The 20,473-nt window shown below is 41.9% G+C and overlaps 1 protein-coding gene across 1 annotated transcript; it reads left to right on the top strand.

The window, feature by feature from the left end:
- The first annotated feature begins 17,235 nt into the window (after positions 1 to 17,235).
- Positions 17,236 to 19,520, top strand: LOC119741137. The gene is made up of 3 exons (XM_038216831.1): positions 17,236 to 17,518; positions 17,683 to 18,673; positions 19,298 to 19,520. Exons 1-3 carry the CDS (start codon positions 17,236 to 17,238, stop codon positions 19,518 to 19,520), a joined length of 1,497 nt encoding a protein of 498 aa, XP_038072759.1.
- Positions 19,521 to 20,473: the final 953 nt, after the last annotated feature.

Below are 20,473 nucleotides of genomic sequence, written 5' to 3'. Positions count from 1 at the left end.
CTTCAATAATCGATATATCGGAAATTCAATATCGAGAATATTTAATATATTGATTGTCCCATGAATGCAGGGTTTGACCGTAACTTCTTTTTTTTCACTAGCCAGCTGGGCTACTGAAACAGACTCTTAACTAGCCCGCGGATATTTACATTAGCCCGCAAGTTTTTCTTTTATAGAGTTTGTCAAATGAACAACAATGTGCATAAATGTAAAAAGTGTACCATGAGGCAATCTTGTCAGTGTTAACAAACAAATCTAATAATTTAACGTAAACATTTCATAAAAATAGACAGAAAGTAATACAGGTTTGCTCTCTGAATTTAATGATTTATTTCTTCCTGTCCTTTCATCTTTTGCCATAGCCTAATAATTTTTGACGAGCTAGCCGGGCTACTTTAGGAATAGTTTGACTAGCCCCGCTGCTGTATTGATAAGCATTTGGCTAGTGGGCTACCACTTAAGTCGAACCCTGTGAATGAGTTAAGTCCATCAAAGAAAAAAATAATAACCAAAAACAAATCGATATCAAGTCAGCCTCGCACCTGTTATTAATTTTGGCGGTCCCTGTAACTTTGATAATGTATGGAGGACAAAAACGATTCTTTGAAATATTAAGTCATGAACCCCAAACACAACGGGTGGTGTCGGCCTTAGGTGACCCTCCGACCCTTAACTTGCATTAATACAGTGCACTTTCTAGTCACAGAGTTGTAGGAAAGAAAGTCACTTTAAGCACCGAGATTTAAAAGACAAATACAAATATACCATAATCAGTGGCTTTGTATCATTTCAATTAACTTATTGTGAGGTACATTAGTAACAAAAATGCTAAGGATCATTACACAGTGGACAAAAGCACCATTTTTTCACCAAAGCATCTCCATGGTATACCTTTTCGAAAAAAAGACGGACGCAAAAAATTGGATGATGGAAAGGGCATGTATGACGTCATTATGACATCATCAGCTAATTATTACATGAAAAAATATACATTAATAATAATCTTCAGAACTGCAAGCATCTCAACAACAAATTTGGTATCAAATTATAGGGGACAACAAGATCTTTCATTTGAGTGGTATGTCATTGGGATGGAATATAGTTGAGGGTGATTTTGTGGGTCAAAAAACCTTTTTGGTCAAAATACCTTTTTTTCGGCTAAAATCATGGATTTTGGGTAGTCACTTTGACACCTTGTTTTAACATGCAAACAGTATGTGGTATTGTGAGATGTTGTTTTTAAGTCAGAGAGAAAGGCTCAAATTCTATGCCAAAAGAGTTTTCGTAATTGATTATTAGTATCTTAAATGTTTAAACTTGTTCCAAAGATAAGCGGAAAAGTGAGGTACCTTAATAGTGATAAAATCGTGACACGGGTGGACAAAAGCACCATTTTCACACCAAAGTATCTCCATTGTTTACCTTTTCGAAAACAAGGTAGGATACAAAAATTGGATGATGGGAAGGGCCATTTATTATATCATTATGACGTCATCGGCTAATTATTACATACTTATACATTAAAATTGAGATTTTAGTTAGGAATAAGCCATGGATCGTTTTTTTTTGCATTTAATATACGTTTCTGAGATCAAGGAAATCAGTGCAGTTGCCAATTTTGTTCTTAGTTCTTTAAAAGATTTAAATACAAATAGTTTGATAAAATGAGGGATGTTTTCTAATTTAATGTATTAAATTAAACATGTATGTACATGTACATTTGACCCTCGCTCCTATCCCCTGTTGTGATCAATGATTCGTTAAAATGCAATGTCTTATGTCATGATTATCTCATAAATGTTACCTCGGGAATGATGCCACGAGGCATTATTTTCCACATAAGTTTCTACTGTCCCTTCGGCTCCGTATTCTACATCAACTGGCAATGCATTTATTGCCCTAAACCCTTCAACATTAGCCAGGAATTGAGCATATACTTCTCCGGCGTTACAATTTAAACCTTTTTGTGGACAACATAGTTTTTCTGGTGTAGTTTGCATGCAGATAATGCAAGCAGTCCAATCCATGATGACTGTCCTGAAATACGATAGTATAACAGTTCACATAAGCAATAAAAAGGTAGAATGTTCAAACCAATTATACGTTCCAATGTTGCAAAATAATACGTTCAATAATACGGTTCGTCAGTATGGCTCTTCGGACTATCGGACCTTACTGTTGATTCGGACTATCGGACCTTATTGTCGATTCGGACTATCGGCCCTTACTGTCGATTCGGACCATCAGACCATCATAGAGTCTTTTCGGACTATCGAACCTTATTGTCAATTCGGACTATCGAGCCTTTGGACTATTGAACCTTATTTTCATGCCCGCTGGAACAAACTTTTGCCAGGGGGTGCTGGAATTTCTAAAGGACGGACAAAATTAATGCGAACGCGGAGCTCAAAGCCCTTACGGCGTGGCTTAAAGGGCCCCTAAAAGTTTTGGAATATGGATGCTCTGTGGTGCAATATGAGGCGATTCCTAGCCACTTTCATATGACTTTTTTAGCAAACGCCAGGGGCCTGCTTTAAGGCCCCTGAAAATGTTGGATTCTGGATGCACTGTGATGAAATATACTGAAGTATATACTTAAACTTATAAAACCCGAAAGGGTGTTTTTTGATTCAAGTTAAAACAAAATGGTTCCACTGGAAGCGGGTGAATTTCTGTTCATAAAAATATTCACATAGGCCTAAACGATGTAGCTCTTGATATATTTGCAGTGTTATTTGTTTGTTACAGGGAATGGCAAATATAAAAGACTAACAGACCAAATGCATCTTTATGTTTATGATCGGTAGGTGGCAAGTTTGGGGCTAGGCAAGGATTTATCGGTCTACTGAGTTTTTATGAGAAAAAAAATTGCAAAGGTTGAATAGCTTTTTTATTAAAACGAAACTACACTGGAACTAGATTCAATGGAAGCCCATCCCACTCGTATTAGGTTGGGATGTGTGTGAACATTGATATTTGTTAATGTTGAGTACAGAATGCTAGCAACGTCAATGAAACTTTTAAATGAAAAGAAAAACCTTCAGGGGAAAGGTATGAACTTTGCCCCTATTGAAAGAACGAATGAAAAAAATTGTGGCAAGCATAATCAACTTTGCCACCATTGTCATGGCCGAGGTTATTTTTTTTCGGGTCAAAGCTTCCACCATGGCGGAAATATCATAGACATGTCATGATTTTAGATTCATTGAGAGAAATATCGATTCTGCACTGCCTGAAAATTTAGAAAATACCCCCTCCTGATATTTTACAGTGTTACTTTGTGCTAGACGTTCGAAGCGCCGCGCTTAGCCGCGGCAAAACTAGAAACGAACAAAACGAAGGAGATATTTTTAGAGCAAGCATAATGTATAGCGCAGCGGCGCAATTTCAACGTCGTAGAACACTGCTGGCTGGAACACATTTTTGCCCGGGAGTAGGGGGTGCTGAAGCATATTTCAGCACCCCAATCCAAAAAGTTGCGGGTGCTGCAGCACCCACAGCACCCCCCGTTCCCGCGGGCTTGTTATTTTCGTTTCGGACTATTGAACCTTCGGACTGATTAACCTTATTCTAAATTCGGACTATCGAACCTTCGGATAAATAAACCTTCAGACTGATGAACCTTCGGATTAATGAACCTTTGGACTATTCCATCAAATGTTCGGATTAACGAACCTTATTTCATTTTTGGACTAACGAACCCCCCTTATGGAAATTTTGTGCATTTGAACTATCGAACCTTCGGACTAAAGAACCTTCGGACTATTGGACCTTTCGGACTATCAGGCGGCCCCCGTTTGTAATACATTGTTAAAAGACGTACCATCACCATTTCCTGCCACTCTTTTAATCTATTTCAGGTTACCACGTTCCTTTCTGTCTGGCTCCTAACCCATACCTCATTACCCGTAATATACAACACAATAATGTTACGTCTTCCAGCTATAGTAAATGGTTAAAACAAATGGATGCGGTAAAGACCAAATTCAAGGAGCCGCACAATTTCACACAATTTATTTTCTGCGTGACAAATACCGTCATTGTAGCACTTTTGTCCATAATCAAAAATGCTTAGATTTTTCAAGAAAATTTGAAAATAGTGACTTCACTGCAACAGCAAATCAGCTTATTGTTACTTAAATGTCACTGATTATATCACTCTTCAATTCCCTGACCCTCAAAATGTCAAATTAATTACTGGGAATCTCATCACAACGCTTCACGACCTTATTTTCTACAATTACTTACTGTACGAGCTCGGTAGTATATTGTGACGTCATTATTATGTCATAAAGTAGCCTTCCTGTCATCTGATTTTTTGCATCCTACCCTATTTTTGATCATTGGCAAAGCTTTGGTGAAAAAAATGGTGCTTTTCAATAACATGTAACGATCCTTAGCATTTTTGGTACTAATGTAGCTCGCTATAAGATGCCTCACTTTTCCTTTGGAACAAGTTTAAACAAGTTTCTTTGGAACAAGTTTAAACATATTTATGATACTAATAATCAATTACAAAAACTCTTTTGGCATAGAATTTGAACTTTTCTCTCGAACTTAAAAACAACATCTCACAATACCACATACTGTTTGCATATTTAAACAAAGTGTCAATGTGACTACCCAAAATCCATGATTTTAGCCGAAAAAAACATGTCTTTTGCCCAAAAAAGTTTTTTTGACCCACAAAATCACCCTTAACTATATTCCATCCCCCATGACATACCACTCATATGAAAGAGCTTGCTGTCCCCTTTAATTTGATACCACATTTGTTGCTGTAATGCTTGTAGTTCTGAAGATTATTATCAATTTATATTTTTTTCATGTAATAATTAGCTGATGACGTCATAATGACGTCATACATGCCCTTCCCATCATCCAATTTTTTGCGTCCGTCTTTTTTTCGAAAAGGTATACCATGGAGATGCTTTGGTGAAAAAATTGTGCTTTTGTCCACGGTGTCACGATTTTTTCACTAAGGTACCTCACTATTATTCTCAACAACAGTGAACTAAATTAAAATACTAAGATATTTCTGGTATTATCAATGAAATAAGGGTGTGCATAAATGTAAAAAGTGTACCATGAGGCAATCTTGTCAGTGTTAACAAACAAATCTAATAATTTAACCTAAACATTTCATAAAAATAGACAGAAAGTGATACAGGTTTGCTCTCTGAATTTAATGATTTATTTCTTCCTGTCCTTTCATCTTTTGCCATAGCCTAATAATTTTTGACGAGCTAGCCAGGCTACTTAAGGAATAGTTTGAATAGCCCCGCTGCTGTATTGATGAGCATTTGGCTAGTGGATCAAAATCAAAGAAAAAAATTATAACCAAAAACAAATGGATATCAAGTCAGCCTCGCACCTGTTATTAATTTTGGCGGTCCCTGTAACTTTGATAATGTATGGAGGACAAAAACGATTCTTTGAAATATTAAGTCATGAACCCCAAACACAACGGGTGGTGTCGGCCTTAGGTGACCCTCCGACCCTTAACTTGCATTAATACAGTGCACTTTCTAGTCACAGAGTTGTAGGAAAGAAAGTCACTTTAAGCACCGAGATTTAAAAGACAAATACAAAAATACCATAATCAGTGGCTTTGTATCATTTCAATTAACTTATTCTCAACAACAGCAAACTAAATTAAAATGCTAAGATATTTCTGGTATTATCAATGAAATAAGGGTTTGTTAGAGCCCCCAAAAGGGCAGCTTCTTGCATTACACTGGAGACCACAAAATACAGCAAACGTAAATCACAAAACGTCACCGCCTAGCATTTTGCGATGTTTTATTCTCACTCACAAACACAATTTGCTGCCAAATTTCATTCCATTGTACAGCAAATGCTTAACGCAAAGTAAAAGCACCAACGGGAAATTTATTGCATCAATAATCCAACGCATTTTGATACTGTTGAATAACGTCATTTGAAAGGTGTATAATTTAATGTTTAATTTAAAGTTAAATACACAGGTATGTGTTATGGCAAAAATTGAAATGATGTCTTGATGATGCCATTATTTGATTTTTCATTGTTTTCGCTGTTTTCATCTTATCTGCATACCTAACAAGAAAAAGATGCTCAATTCCAAATTCTTTTTGTGTGTGAGAGAGTTGTTTTTCTTTTTGAACATTCAAACCAAAATAAAATTCAGCAATGAACAATATCAGGACTTTCGAAACAATCTTAGCATTTTAAGATCGCAGGTTGAGGTTCGTTTTTCTCAAGCATTAGCCACTAAACCACTAATAGGAGTTATTCTCAGACTGATATAAAACACACAACACACAATCATTTTTGTTTGTATGTAATTTGCCACAGCTATTTATTCAACACAACATTGCCAGATACCACGGACAAACTGGCAAAGAAATACAATATAGTGGGATACACCAGATCCCCTGGGTTGACCAGACCCAGCCATGAAAAGGGCACACCAGGCCCACCAAATATAGGTCACACAATATCCTGAAATTATGGCACACCAGGCCTATCATATATAGGTCACACCATACCTAGGTCACACAATATCCTGAAATTCGGGAAATTAAACCAGACCCTGGTACATAGGGCACCAGACCCAGCCATGAATAGGGCACACCAGGCTCACCATATATAAGTCACACCAGACCCTAATAAAGAGGGCACACCAGACCTAGTTACATAATGGAAGAAAATCTTGAATACAAATACCAAAATTGAACTATTTAATGTTTAATTTAAAGTTAAATACACAGGTATGTGTTATGGCAAAAATTGAAATGATGTCTTGATGATGCCATTATTTGATTTTTCATTGTTTTCGCTGTTTTCATCTTATCTGCATACCTAACAAGAAAAAGATGCTCAATTCCAAATTCTTTTTGTGTGTGAGAGAGTTGTTTTTCTTTTTGAACATTCAAACCAAAATAAAATTCAGCAATGAACAATATCAGGACTTTCGAAACAATCTTAGCATTTTAAGATCGCAGGTTGAGGTTCGTTTTTCTCAAGCATTAGCCACTAAACCACTAATAGGAGTTATTCTCAGACTGATATAAAACACACAACACACAATCATTTTTGTTTGTATGTAATTTGCCACAGCTATTTATTCAACACAACATTGCCAGATACCACGGACAAACTGGCAAAGAAATACAATATAGTGGGATACACCAGATCCCCTGGGTTGACCAGACCCAGCCATGAAAAGGGCACACCAGGCCCACCAAATATAGGTCACACAATATCCTGAAATTATGGCACACCAGGCCTATCATATATAGGTCACACCATACCTAGGTCACACAATATCCTGAAATTCGGGAAATTAAACCAGACCCTGGTACATAGGGCACCAGACCCAGCCATGAATAGGGCACACCAGGCCCACCATATATAAGTCACACCAGACCCTAATAAAGAGGGCACACCAGACGTAGTTACATAATGGAAGAAAATCTTGAATACAAATACCAAAATTGAACTATTAATAAACAATTCAGGCACAGGATGTTCCCCCGCATAACGCAAGGAGCTATGGGAGGAATGGCCCCTAGTGAACCTCCAGGGAGCCATTACAGTGCCTGTCACAACAAATGTAAACTGTCATAGTATATTTACATTGTATGATAGGGCAATTAATAGTGAATGTAATAAAGTTATTGGCCGTTATGATAGGGCAATGAAAATGTTTAACCTGTGTCTGTCTAATTCCTGCCAGAAAATCTTCCCCAGACTGAACCAACGGGAGGAATAATCACCTCTTGGTACACATCCAAGAAACGAATTGAATTCAGTAAGGCATAAGACGTTTATTCCTACTGCAACAGCAGAAAAGCTAAAAAACATTTTGTCCCACACGAGTACCCTACAAATGGAGGCGATGGGGTGGAGGTGGGCAATTTGAAAGAAAACTAGAGGTTGTAGGAACAACCACACGGTGTTGATTTTTGATGTTAATGTTATTGTTGATTGTTGATGTTGATGTTGAGGGTTGAAAAATAGCGCATGTAGTAATTATACAGAGGATAGTTAAAAAGAGTCAGGTGAGGATCTGCACGCGCGTATAGTGTACTGTACACTGATCAAGTATACAGAAACCCTTAATAGCTAAAAGTAAAGGTCGCACACCATTGACGCAATACAAAATATTGCTCGCCATATCCTTTTTACCCTAATGCGCATGTTTTTAGAAAAAAGCGCCCAAACTTTGGGAAGTTTTAAACCTATTATTAAAGTGCCATTTAAAGCACAAAACTTGATTATAACTCCTAACGGTTGATTTTTTTAGCAGTTTTCAAAGGAAAAAAGGTCTTTTCTTTGTAACTTCCGGTCTGATTACGTAATCAATTTTTTTTCGCTCACAGGTCTTGTCTGCATTAAGGTAATCATGTATATTAATTTAGAAGCGATTACCGCAAATTTTGCCACAGACATCAACTGAAAATGCGTTTTGGACATTTTTTAACCTGCCGCTAGAGGGCGCTCGAACACTTGATGACGTCACTGATCGTATTTTTGGAAAGATCAACCCACCCACAGGCTCACATCGTTGAAAGCAAGTTCATATCTTTTTCCACTTTCAAATTATTAGGCACTTCCGGTTTCGACCGGAAAGAAGGGTCACGTGATTTGACGCACACAAGATAAAATGAAGATCATACATTTTCATGTCGATTCCTGCAAAATTCAAGTTCCGGTCTCTCATGGTTGATTTTATATTGAATTTCAAAGATTAAATTTATTATTTTTTGAAGTGACGTCACGTGATCCATGATGACGTCATGATGACGTAATTGCAAAAAAGCACATGTTCAGTGGGTTGTGCATGCATGTATTGACAATTGAAGTTCATATATGTTTTCATTTTGACAGACAGTTCTGGAGAAGAATATGCTGAGGAGAACATTAATAATAACAATAGTAAATTCATACAATAACAATAGGGCTGAGGCCCAACACCTAATTATACTCATTGTGCATCACACAATGGGCTGTGACAAAGTGAGCCTAAAGTTGCACTTTCTTTTCCCACCAAAGTCAACCAGTAATATAAGAAGCTGCCCCATTGGCTGAAAGTTTGATGTAACATGAGTTCTCATTGGTCTAATCCTTCTGTTTTGATTGGCTGACACAGTATGCATAAATTAACACAGGATCCTGTTTACAATCCTGTGTTTTTCACAAAAAGTAAAATGGCATTTTAAGTAAGAAATCCTAAACCAAATCTGAACATACATGCATGGAAAGAAAGCTGTTAAAAAGTACTTTACATACATGAGAAAAGTTTTCCACTTGAGAAGCTGATACTGTGCAGAATCTTTTATTTTCCATCCCATTTGTAATGTCATTTGTGTAAGTCAACATATTTACCCATCCTCACACTCTGTCCTTTACAGAATTGCTACAAATTTATTGATCTTTCAGTGAGGCAAAAACACACAGCTAAAGATACAATGGTTTTCTGTGTCACAAAGTGCAGTGTCCTTTTATAAGTGGAACTTCACTCAAAGCTTAACACAAACACATAGCCTACAAGTAGAAATGCATATTCATGAAAAAGTTTGCCAACTCAGCAGCTGATTGGCTGCTCAAGATAGCTCAACTATCCTGTGTTGCCACAAGGTTTGCAATGGCATTTTGTGCAGTAATTCTTTACACAGGTACATGTATGTATGCATGCATGCATGCATGCCTGCACAGTGTGTTTCCAAATAGTGGAATTCTACTGTGGGACTTCGATAGCAAAGATAACTAGAGTTTGAGGACAAACACTCGGTGTTGGGCTAGAGGTTTGGCTTGTTCGCATTGTTGATTATTGTTGTTGATTGTTGATGTTGGTTGTTGATGTTGATGTTGATTGTTGATTATAGTTGATGGTGGTTGTTCATGTTGCTGTCGATTGTTCATTGTTGATAATTGATTGTTGATACTGATTAACAATTATTGATGTAGATTGTTGATGATTGTTGATGTTGATTGTTGATTGTTGATGTTGATGTTTTTTTGTTAATGATTGTTGATGTTAATTGTTGATTGTTGATGGTGATTGTTGATGTTGATTACTGATGTTGGTTATTGGTGTTGAATGTCAGATTGTTGATGTTAATTGTTGATGTTAATGTTGATTGTTGACGTTGATTGTTGATTGTTGATGTTGATTCTTGATGTTGCTGTTGATTGTTGATGTTAATGTTGATTGTTCATGTTGATTGTTGATGTTGATTGTTGATTGTTGATGTTGATTGTTGATGTTGATTGTTGATGTTGCTGTTGATTGTTGATGTTGATTGTTGATTGTTGATTGTTGATGTTGATGTTGATGTTGAGGGTTGAAAAATAGCGCGTGTAGTTATTATACAGAGGATAGTTAAAAAGAGTCAGGTGAGGATCTACTGTACACGCGCGTGTGCTGCTGTACTGTAAACTTACAATCGTTACAAAAACCCATGAAATAGCTCATATCTCTAAAAGTAAAGGTCGCACACCATTGGCGCAATACAAAATATTGCTGTCAATACCCACTTTACCCTAATGCGCATGTTTTTAGAAAAAAGCGCCCAATTGAAAAAAAGCGCCCAATTGGGCGCTTTTGCCAGCCCAATTTTTGAGTATCATATGACGTCATCAGGAGTCAAAAATGTGCTTGCCTTAAGAAGTTGTCATATAAACGTGTACAAAACACTGGTAAACACTTAAAATACATTGGTGCATCAAACAGCCGTTACATGTAGCTCAATACTTAACATACAACAGTCGTAAAACAAGACACTCAAGAAGCGAGCACGGGATATTCCCAACCTCGTCCCCAGGGTGTCGAGCAGTACGCGCCCACCACTACCTGCTCTCTCACCCTGGTATTGGATCATTTGCATGTGCAAGATTTTTGCACACGTATGCAAATGAGGAACAGTCTGGTGCCTGGATATGCGTTACACATTAGCGTTTGATTTTGTATGCGGTGTCTGGGGTAAAAACAGAGTCAATTCGTAGCAGCGCGAGCACGGCGTGAGTAACGAAAACACGATTTTTGAAATCAAACTGTTACGATCTTATCGAGACAATATGCAGTATCATATTTCATATTAATATGAGTAAATTGTAAAGGAAATTAGTATTTTCGAGAAGGCGTGGACGAATGATCGCGAAAACACGTACTGCACGTTGTGAATATATAGCACCAAGTACACGATAAAAATCCATTACTAGCCAATTGCGGTATCCAATCAGGATACAGGAAGAAAGTTTCCTATCCAGGGTTTACTATTGGAAACGCGGTTGGAAATAAAGTAAGCACTGGGGACGAGGTTGGGGATATTCCCTTTTGTACGCAATCATAGCGCACTGTTTTTCGGGACTTTCCCTTTTGTACGCAATAATCCCCAGTTTGCTGTACACACAATGTACGTGGCATTAATTGAGCGTTTCAAGACGTAGGCGTGTTCAACTTCAAATTTCAAGGGGGCTGCAGGGCATCTTTTAGTTAACGTATTGTAACGAAACCTTGGGAAGTTTTAGACGCATTACTAAAGTGCCATTTAAAGCACAAAACTTGATTATATCTCTGAAGGTTGATTTTTCAGCAATTTTCAAAGGAAAAGAGGTCTTTTCTTTGTAACTTCCGGTCTGATTACGTAATCAATTTTTTTTCGCGCACAGGTCTTGTCTGCATTAAGATGATCATGTATATTCATTTTGAAGCGATTACAGCAAAGTTGGCTACAGACATCGACTGAAAATGCGTTTTGGACATTTTTTAACCTGCCGATAGAGGGCGCTCCAACTATTCATGGCGTCATCGATCATTTTTTTGGAAAGGTCAACCCACCCACAGACTAACATCCTTGAAAGCAAGTTCATATCTTTTTCCACTTTCAAATTATTAGGCACTTCCGGTTTCGACCGGAAGGAAGGGTCACGTGAATTTGCACGCACAAGATAAATTGAAGATCATGTATTATCATGTCGATTCCCGCAAAATTCAAGTTCCGGTCTCTCAAGGTTGATTTTATATTGAATTTCAAAGATTAAATTTATTATTTTTTGAAGTGACGTCACGTGACCCATGATGACGTCATGATGACGTAAATGCAAAAAAATACATCTTCAGTGGGTTGTGTTTTTATGTATTGACAATTGAAGTTCATATCACTTTTCATGTTGACAAACAGTTCTGGAGAAGAATTTTGCTGAGAAGAACTAAAAAAAAAAAAAAATAATAGTAAACTCTTACAATAACAATAGGTATTGGGCTCAGGCCCAACACCTAATTAGTAAATCTTACATGTATGTATCACAGCTGATTTCTTATTGTGAATGGCATGTACACAGCAGTTAATTAATTTGATGTGTGATATACAAGTGTGCTTCTGTGGCAATTTCCTAAGCATTTTGTCACACATGCCTAAGTAAAAAACACCAACTGAGAAATTCTGATAATAAAGCATTTGATCATTTATTCAAATGATAAAATGTCTTATTGTTGTAGCCCAGAGCGCCAGCCTAGCAATCAACCAGATGTCATGCTTGGGTGACCAAGCCGCTGTAGTGTTTCTACCGATAGGGGACTTACTGATCAGGCCGTTCCCATGCGGTACTCGAATGGTGTCTAATTGGATTTTCATACCGTTACACTATACGTGCATGTTTAATTGGTTGTTCAGTACTTTGCTGGAACAGTTTTGGCAACATCAAGATGACGTCATCACATGGCATGTGACATCATATTTAAAGTGCATATTATGAAGGCTTATATCTACAGAACCACAGCCTCAGTGGCGCACCCAGGTTTTTTTTCAAATTTTTTAGAAGTTTGTTTGTTTGTTTGTTTGTTTGTTTGTTTTGGGGTGGTTTTCTTTTTTTTTTGGGGGGGGGCACTATTTTGATGGTGGTGGCACCACTTGCGCCCCTATTATACTACTCGAAAATAGGCCACATACATATCACCAAGGTCAAATCATGGACAGCCTACAGAATGACAGCTCCGATTGGGTTGAAAGTTGGTATGTATCCAGACCGGGATGTGTTACAGATGAAAATTGAGGTGACGTCATTACATGACGGGACTTCATATTAAAAGTGCATATTTTGAAGGCTTGTATCTACAGAATGACAGGTCTGATAGGGTTGAAAGTTGGTGTGTACCTAGACTGGGATGTGTTATAGATGAACAATGAAGTGACGTCACAATGACGACATCACATGAAATGTGACTTCATTTTAAATGCATATTTTTATAACTTTGCGACTTTCTACTGCACATCTATGTCCTATCAGTCTATAAGATGACATAAAAATACAACGATAAATTGCCGAAACAGCCACTTGTTTGTCCACGTATGCATTTGTTTTCTTGTTCTTTTTTTACTTTCTAATGGTATACAGTATTTGTCACTCTTTCACATCACAAGAGTCTCTTGCTGAAATTGTAAACAACATTCAATTACACTCTTATTGTGAACAGGTTTACCTCCTGTGTCTGAAGGCGATGTTGGTAATCTTGATGCAGCGACACCAATGGACCTTTGGAAGCTAGCATACACATCTTTCTTTCCACAGCAGGTATGACTATCACTGTCAATTTGTAATGTGTGTGCTTTGAAAGAATAAGGATGTAACAGTTTAATGAAGTAATGACATAGAATCAAGTACAATTAAAAACTTGAATAACAAATGGTTAGAAGAAAATTTAAAAAAAAACAGGGAATGTTGAAATGGAAATAAAAAAGAAGATAACACCAAAATAACACACAAAAAAATTATTTTTAAATTTTTATCAAACACATTTCTTTCCTCTTCATGACTGAAATGAAAAATAATATAAGTATTGAACGAGATAAGATAACAATTTAAGTTTGCGTTTAAAAAAATCATAAATATGACCTTGAACATCTAAGAGAGAATGGAACATTACTCCATATTTTAGGTCCGGAGTATTCAATGTATTGAAAGGCAGAAGTTCTATGTTGCGATAATTGGAAATGTAAGTTATTAGACACACGAGTGTTATATTTATGTAAATTGCAGTTTAAACACAAATATGTTTGAATAGGAAATGGGCAGTAAATTGTTTTTAAACTTGTGCACAAATATAGCTTGCTTTTATTTTTAGGTCTAGATAGGGCTAGAGTTAGCAATGATAGTGTGATATAATACACGACTAGTCTACTTCACTCAACTTTTCTGTAGAGCAGCAGAGTTTGCAAAATAGTGCCTTCTTTTTCCTTTTTTCTCTTAGCGGCAGGTTGGGTTGGACATGCTTAAAATACGCTTACAAGTATTGTTTGTCGTTTTTCTGCTACCCTATATTGCTTAAGAGAAGATTTGATTAAAAGAGTTATCAGTAGAGTTATGGTTTTGGTCTTGTGAGATAATTTCTTAAAAATGAGTCATCTGGAGAGGACTGGCCTTGCCACATTTGGGGAATGAACCACCCCCCCCCCCCCCGGGACACATCGAGTTCTTGGGAGTCGTTGCCGGTAGCGCTGAGCTGTTAATGTGTCAGCAGTCTCCTGTCCGGCATCCACAGCCATGGTCGGGTACCCTCCACTAATTAATGATGGACCCCAGCCTGAATATAAATCTTCAAGCGCTGGACAAGTTCTACAATGAGCGACGACAAGATTTTCCTGATGCCTCCTTTAGATCAGGCATGTATGGTTGAATTTACAAGACAATGCTACTAACAAATGACAACTATTTTCCACCAAACGAGAATATGATTATTATTTGGAAGTGTACAAGGACGCGGAGAATGTTAACGATACAACACTTTTATCACTTCTTATCAAACATGGCACACTTCCCGCCAACGCCTGCTAGAGGGCACTATATAAACACAACATCTCCCCTGTCTGGATTCACATTTCTGAAACTTAAGTGTCTACATCACTCTACTTACCTGTAGAGCGAATACTACCTATGCATTGTTCCCTATGCCGGCAGGCAATTTGCTAAGAGTTTTACACACAATAGTGCCCTCACGTGTCCTACCCACTACGCCCTGTGACATGCGCACTATGTTAGCGTCCTCTTTTTCTCTTAGCCGCAGGCGAGGTATATCGACCTGAATTTCACTGTTTTATTTATGCCTTTTTGCTGTGAGAAAGCTATTTATAAGAAATAAAGAGAAAGTGTTTATTGTAGAGTTATTATAGTGAGTTATTCTAAGTGAAGTGAAGTAAGAAATGAGTAAATCTAGGAAGTTGGGGAGGACTGGGTGTGTCGATAATGGAGGGACGTACATCCCACCAGACAAGCCCAAGTTCTCGGGGGACTGCACCGGTGATGGTACGTCAATGTGGCAGCAGTCCCCTAGTCGGCCCCTTCAGCCACTACCGGCTGTCGGAGCTGACGGACCCGTTGACCAAGCGAGGGGCCGTACAACCCCACCGTCTTCGGTCAATATTCACGGTGCCACCCAGCTGAAGGGGAAACGCACTGGCAAGACAAGGAAATTGTCTGAAGCCGGGGCAGTACCCAAAAAGGGACGTGCGGCAAAAGGTGGCTCCACTACGGGGCGTACCGTGCCCGTCCCTAGCCCGTCTACGGGTCACTCACAGCCGGAGGAAGTACTCCTCCATGGCTCAGTGCACCCAGGCCCACCCAGCCCCGTGATTACCACGATGCCTGGGGATGGGCTTTTATACGGCCGGCTCGACCGTGCAGCACCCGCCTAAGTTACCGGGGCGGGGGCGCTGTCGGCCGCCCGGGCTATTGATCGCATAGAGCAGACTTCCTGGGATTCCCCCGGAGCGTTAACGCCCGGAGCGTTAACGCTACGCTCAGAGGGCCATGCCTCTACATCAGATTTTATCTGTTGTTTGGGCATTCCCGTGTCCCCGCAATCCTCGGAAAGTACTCAGAGCCGATCTTCTAAAAAAGAAAAAAGCGAAAAAAGAACCGCCGTCCCCGCCGTTCTTCAACAAGTTCTAGCGGGTCATCCGGTCGATTACACCGTGGGAAACGCCACAAGGGTGGCGACCCAATTTCGCGCAATGATTTTTTGGAGGCTTTTCAGAAACTCCCTCGCGGCCTCATTGTCGGGCTGACAGGGAGACTACAGTCACAGCTGTATGACTCCAGGCCAAAGGGACATACCACACACGGTTAGCCGTGTGCCGGAGTGGGGTGACTACAGGCCAGCGGACAATGCCGCGCACGGAGAGCAGTGCACCGGCGTCCCCGCCCGGTATTAGTTTACACCCATCGGTGTCACTAAAGTCCAAGCGGGGCTCGATACCGGGACACCGTGACGGCGCTGCTTCGCCCCCGAGGCCTGGTTCCCATTCCCCGGTGACAACCCCCCCCCGTACTCTGACAACTCGGCGGACGAGAGCGAACTGACCCGCACCATGCAACGCCTATCGGTGGCTGAGACCGAACTCCGCTTGGTTCAACGGGATATTATCAGGGACCTGAATCTCCCTGCTGGTACCGAACCTCCTCCTCCTGAGCGTCGGTCGTTCAAGAAGAGATCGGGACTGACGGCAGAACCGGTCCGGGCTTTTCCCACAATGCCGCTGGACCGTGTGTGGTTGACCACATAGACGGGATAATGCACGCAAAGACATGGAGTGCCTACGCTAAGCGCGTAGACTCTTATTATCATTTTCCCCCAGGGGATTTTGAGAAATATTTTTCAACTCCAGTCCTGCCGGACTTGGCCATCGACAAACTTGCCGCTGACCGAGGGACGGCTTCCTCCAAGGTTCCCTTTACGGACAAGACCCATGGAAAGCTAGAGGATGTCACCCTTAGAATGGACTCGTCGGCACCTATGGGTATGCGTGCGACGTCTTTTCTTCTTCTCCTGTCCGAGTACATGGCCTTGGGGTATGAAGAAGACTCGGTGATACCATCCGACATGATGGTGGCAGCTCTCCATTGCCTCGATCACGGCCTATGCTCCACTCTCGACCAGTTCGCTAGAGTGTCGACCTTGGCAACATCGTCACACCGCGCCAATGTGCTAGATGCGCTTTTCCTTCCTTCACCTGGAGCACGTAAGCGTCTCGACGACCTTCCGCTCTCAGGCCCGGACTTATTTTCTGGTAAGTTCCAGGAGTCCATGGAGGCCGAAGCAAAGCGCCTCAAGGCCACTGAGAAAATAAATCTCAAGAAACCGGCCGAGCCAAAAACCACGGATAAGACAAAGAAGCAACCCTCTTTTGTCATTCCCCGGTGTTCACCCGGATCGTCTTCACAATCCAGGTGGCACTGCGGCGACGAGGGATCATGATATTCATGTACCTCGACGATGAGCTAGTATTGGGTCGTTCTCGGGGGAAGACGGAAGGGGCGCTCCGACTAACGTGGCACCTTGCTTCCGACCTCGGATTTCTCATCAACACCAAGAAATCCCATCCAGTCCCCTTGCAGGTTCCCACCTTTCTAGGTGCATCCCTCGATCTTCGCAGGGGACTGGCCCGCCCATCGGAGGACCGCCTGCTGAACCTTCGGCAGTGCTTGTCCCTCTTCCTCCCGACGGTAGTGGCTCGGCCCAAGCCTGGCTCAGGCTGTTGGGCCTTATGGCCAGTTTGGTGGACTTAGTGGATTTTTGCAGGTTGAGGATGAGGCCAATTCAACTTCACCTGCTTTCTTTCTACAAACCCCGTTGGCACCCGATCGACCATCCGGTGCCCACTTCGTCTTGGCTAGTCCCCCACCTTCGTTGGTGGCTAGTCGAGGCCCACATAACGCAGGGCTGCATTTTCCGCCCACCCCGCCCGTCGGTACTTATCACGACCAACGCGTCAGGGTACGGCTGGGGGGCTACCCTCCACCCGCAACAGGTGGCGGGCGTGTGGGGCCCCGAACACCAATCATCCCACATCAACGTCCTGGAAATGCTGGCAGTTGCCAACGCACTAAAACATTTCCAGTCGGACGTCAGAGGGCAAGCAGTCCTGGTACGATGCGACAACGCCACAGTGTTGGCATACATCAATCACCAGGGGGGCACTCGGTCAGGCCATCTGTGTGCACTAACGTGGGATCTCACCCTCTGGTGCATACATCACGGGATAGCACTGTCGGCAGTCCACATCCCGGGCGAAGAGAACGTCACAGCCGACGCTCTCTCCAGAGGCTGGATCGCCACGACAGAGTGGTCACTGCTCCCACAGGTGGCTCAGTCGATCTTCCGATTAATCGACCGGCCTCATGTGGACCTATTCGCATCGCGAATGAACAATCAGCTACCGATCTACTGCACGAGGGGCCCAGACCCCAACGCGTGGCAGACCGATGCGCTGTCGGTGCGGTGGGACAGCCTACTGGCCTACGCCTTCCCACCCATCTCCCTCGTTTCTCGAGTGCTGACCAAGATCGAGCAGGAGGATTGCGGAATCCTCCTCATAGCCCTGTTCTGGCCCCGCCAGCCGTGGTTCCCCTGGCTCGTCCGGCTCTTGGTTCACCGCCCGGTAATTCTACCGAGGAGGGCCGATCTCCTTTATCAGCCCAGCTCGGGAATCAGTCACCAGGCTCCGGGGGATCTTCACCTGACATGCTGGGTATTGTCACGCGATCCCTCTGCTCAGCAGGCCTTTCGCGACGAGCTGCAACAATTGCAGCCCAGTCCTGCAGAGCCTCAACCAGAAAGGTGTACGATAGCCGACTACGCCTTTTCTTTAAATGGTGTAGACGGCAATCCATTCATTCCCCCAATACTTCAGTAAGGGAAGTGGGGGATTTCCTCCTAGACCTTTTGAACAGTGGGCTCACGACGGCCACGGTCAAAAATTATCGATCGGCCGTTGCCGCAATTCATCAAGGGTTTCCGGACGGTTCTTCCGTTTCCGGCAACCCTGCAATCAGCCAACTGATCAAGGGGATGTTTAATACTCGTCCCCCAGTACGCGCATTAATCCCATCTTGGGACCTCTTCAGTGTACTATCCACACTGGCGAAGGCCCCTTTTGAACCAATGGCAATTGCTCAACTTTGTTACAACTCTCCATCAAAGTAGTTTTTCTGTTGGCTGTCGCTATGTCCCGACGACGTAGCAAACTACACTCATTGTCGGTGCAGACAAGACACATCCGGTGGGAACCGGGGGGTGTCCGCCTGATCCCTACGGCCGGTTTTCTTGCGAAGAACCAGTCGGAAGCTTTTACGCCCCCAGACATCTTTGTCCCGGAGATCAAGTCTTTTTCGACCGAGACAAACGACAAACTTTGGTGCCCAGTTCGAGCACTTAAGTGGTATGTCAACCGAACGAAGTCACTTCGTATGGGCCGGCGTCCCGCGATACAATCACCCGCTGGATCGTGACGGCCATTCATTCCGTGCCGGGCAGCTGGCCAGCGAACGAGGGACCCATTCGAGCGCATGAGGTCAGGGGAGTGTCCACCTCGTGGGCCTGTTTTAAGGGTGTCCCCCTAGGTGACATCGTCAAGGCAGCCTGCTGGAAGAACCCTAACACGTTCTTTGAATGCTACCTGAAGGATGTCCTCCAGGCAGATGGCAAGGCTGGAAGAGAAGTGCTGAAGGCGGGTAGTCGAGCCTCACAGAAGCACTAACGGGTGAGCATATACATATATACATTAAGTCCAATGAGGTGTACCTATCATGTGTTTATCCCCATAATGGTGACACCCCCCCCCCCCCGACCTTTTTGCGCACGAGCTAGAGCGTCTGGGTTTTTTTGGTTTTTGTTTTGTTTTGTTTGCCTTCGGACACGCCTTATGTCCTACCCCCCTGTAGACATACGGTAATTCGCGTATACCCACCGCCTTACTTGGTGCGAGTCTATGCATAGGTAGTATTCGCTTTACAGGTAAGTAGAGTGATGTAGACTCCCCCCCCCCCCCCCCCCCCACAGTAGTGTGGTTGGGGTCTGCGAGCAAATACTTACACGTAGAGCACCCCTCCCTCCTTCCCCACTATACTCGATTCCTTGAGTGCTTACGCAGGTGACGCTTGAGAAAAAGAGGATGCTAACGTAGTGCGCATGTCACAGGGCGTCGTGGGTAGGACACGTGAGGGCGCTATTGTGTGTTAAACTCTTAGCAAATTGCCTGCCGGCATAGGGAACAATGCATAGGTAGTATTCGCTCTACAGGTAAGTATTCGCTCGTAGACCCCAACCACACTACTGTGGGGGGGGGGATTTAAGTGATCCTCATAACTTGTTATGTCACAAAGAAAATGTCTTTCTTTCTGTTTTTCAAATTGCAATATGATCAATTAACTTGAAGGAGAGGAGTGTGAAATTATACAATTTTAAGCAAAAAAATGTGTGAAAATAAATGATACGTAATTCCCAATTGAGTCCAGGACATTTTATGTCAAAGAGTTCAATTGAAGAACATGTGTGTGTCCCACTGAAATGATTACAAAAAGTGTCTTTACTTGTGATTGTCCTTGGCCCAGACTGGTGGCGTGTGAGACCTGGTAGAATGTCGTGCGGTTGCAGGTTGGTTCAAAACTTCAGGACTGGGTTGATTTGGCAATTGAGTGGGAGTCATGAGTG

The sequence above is a fragment of the Patiria miniata genome, unplaced genomic scaffold (genome assembly GCF_015706575.1).
Source record: "Patiria miniata isolate m_02_andy unplaced genomic scaffold, ASM1570657v1 HiC_scaffold_11, whole genome shotgun sequence".
In the NCBI taxonomy this organism is placed as follows: Eukaryota; Metazoa; Echinodermata; class Asteroidea; order Valvatida; family Asterinidae; genus Patiria; species Patiria miniata.
This window is presented reverse-complemented; position numbering and strand designations above follow the sequence as displayed.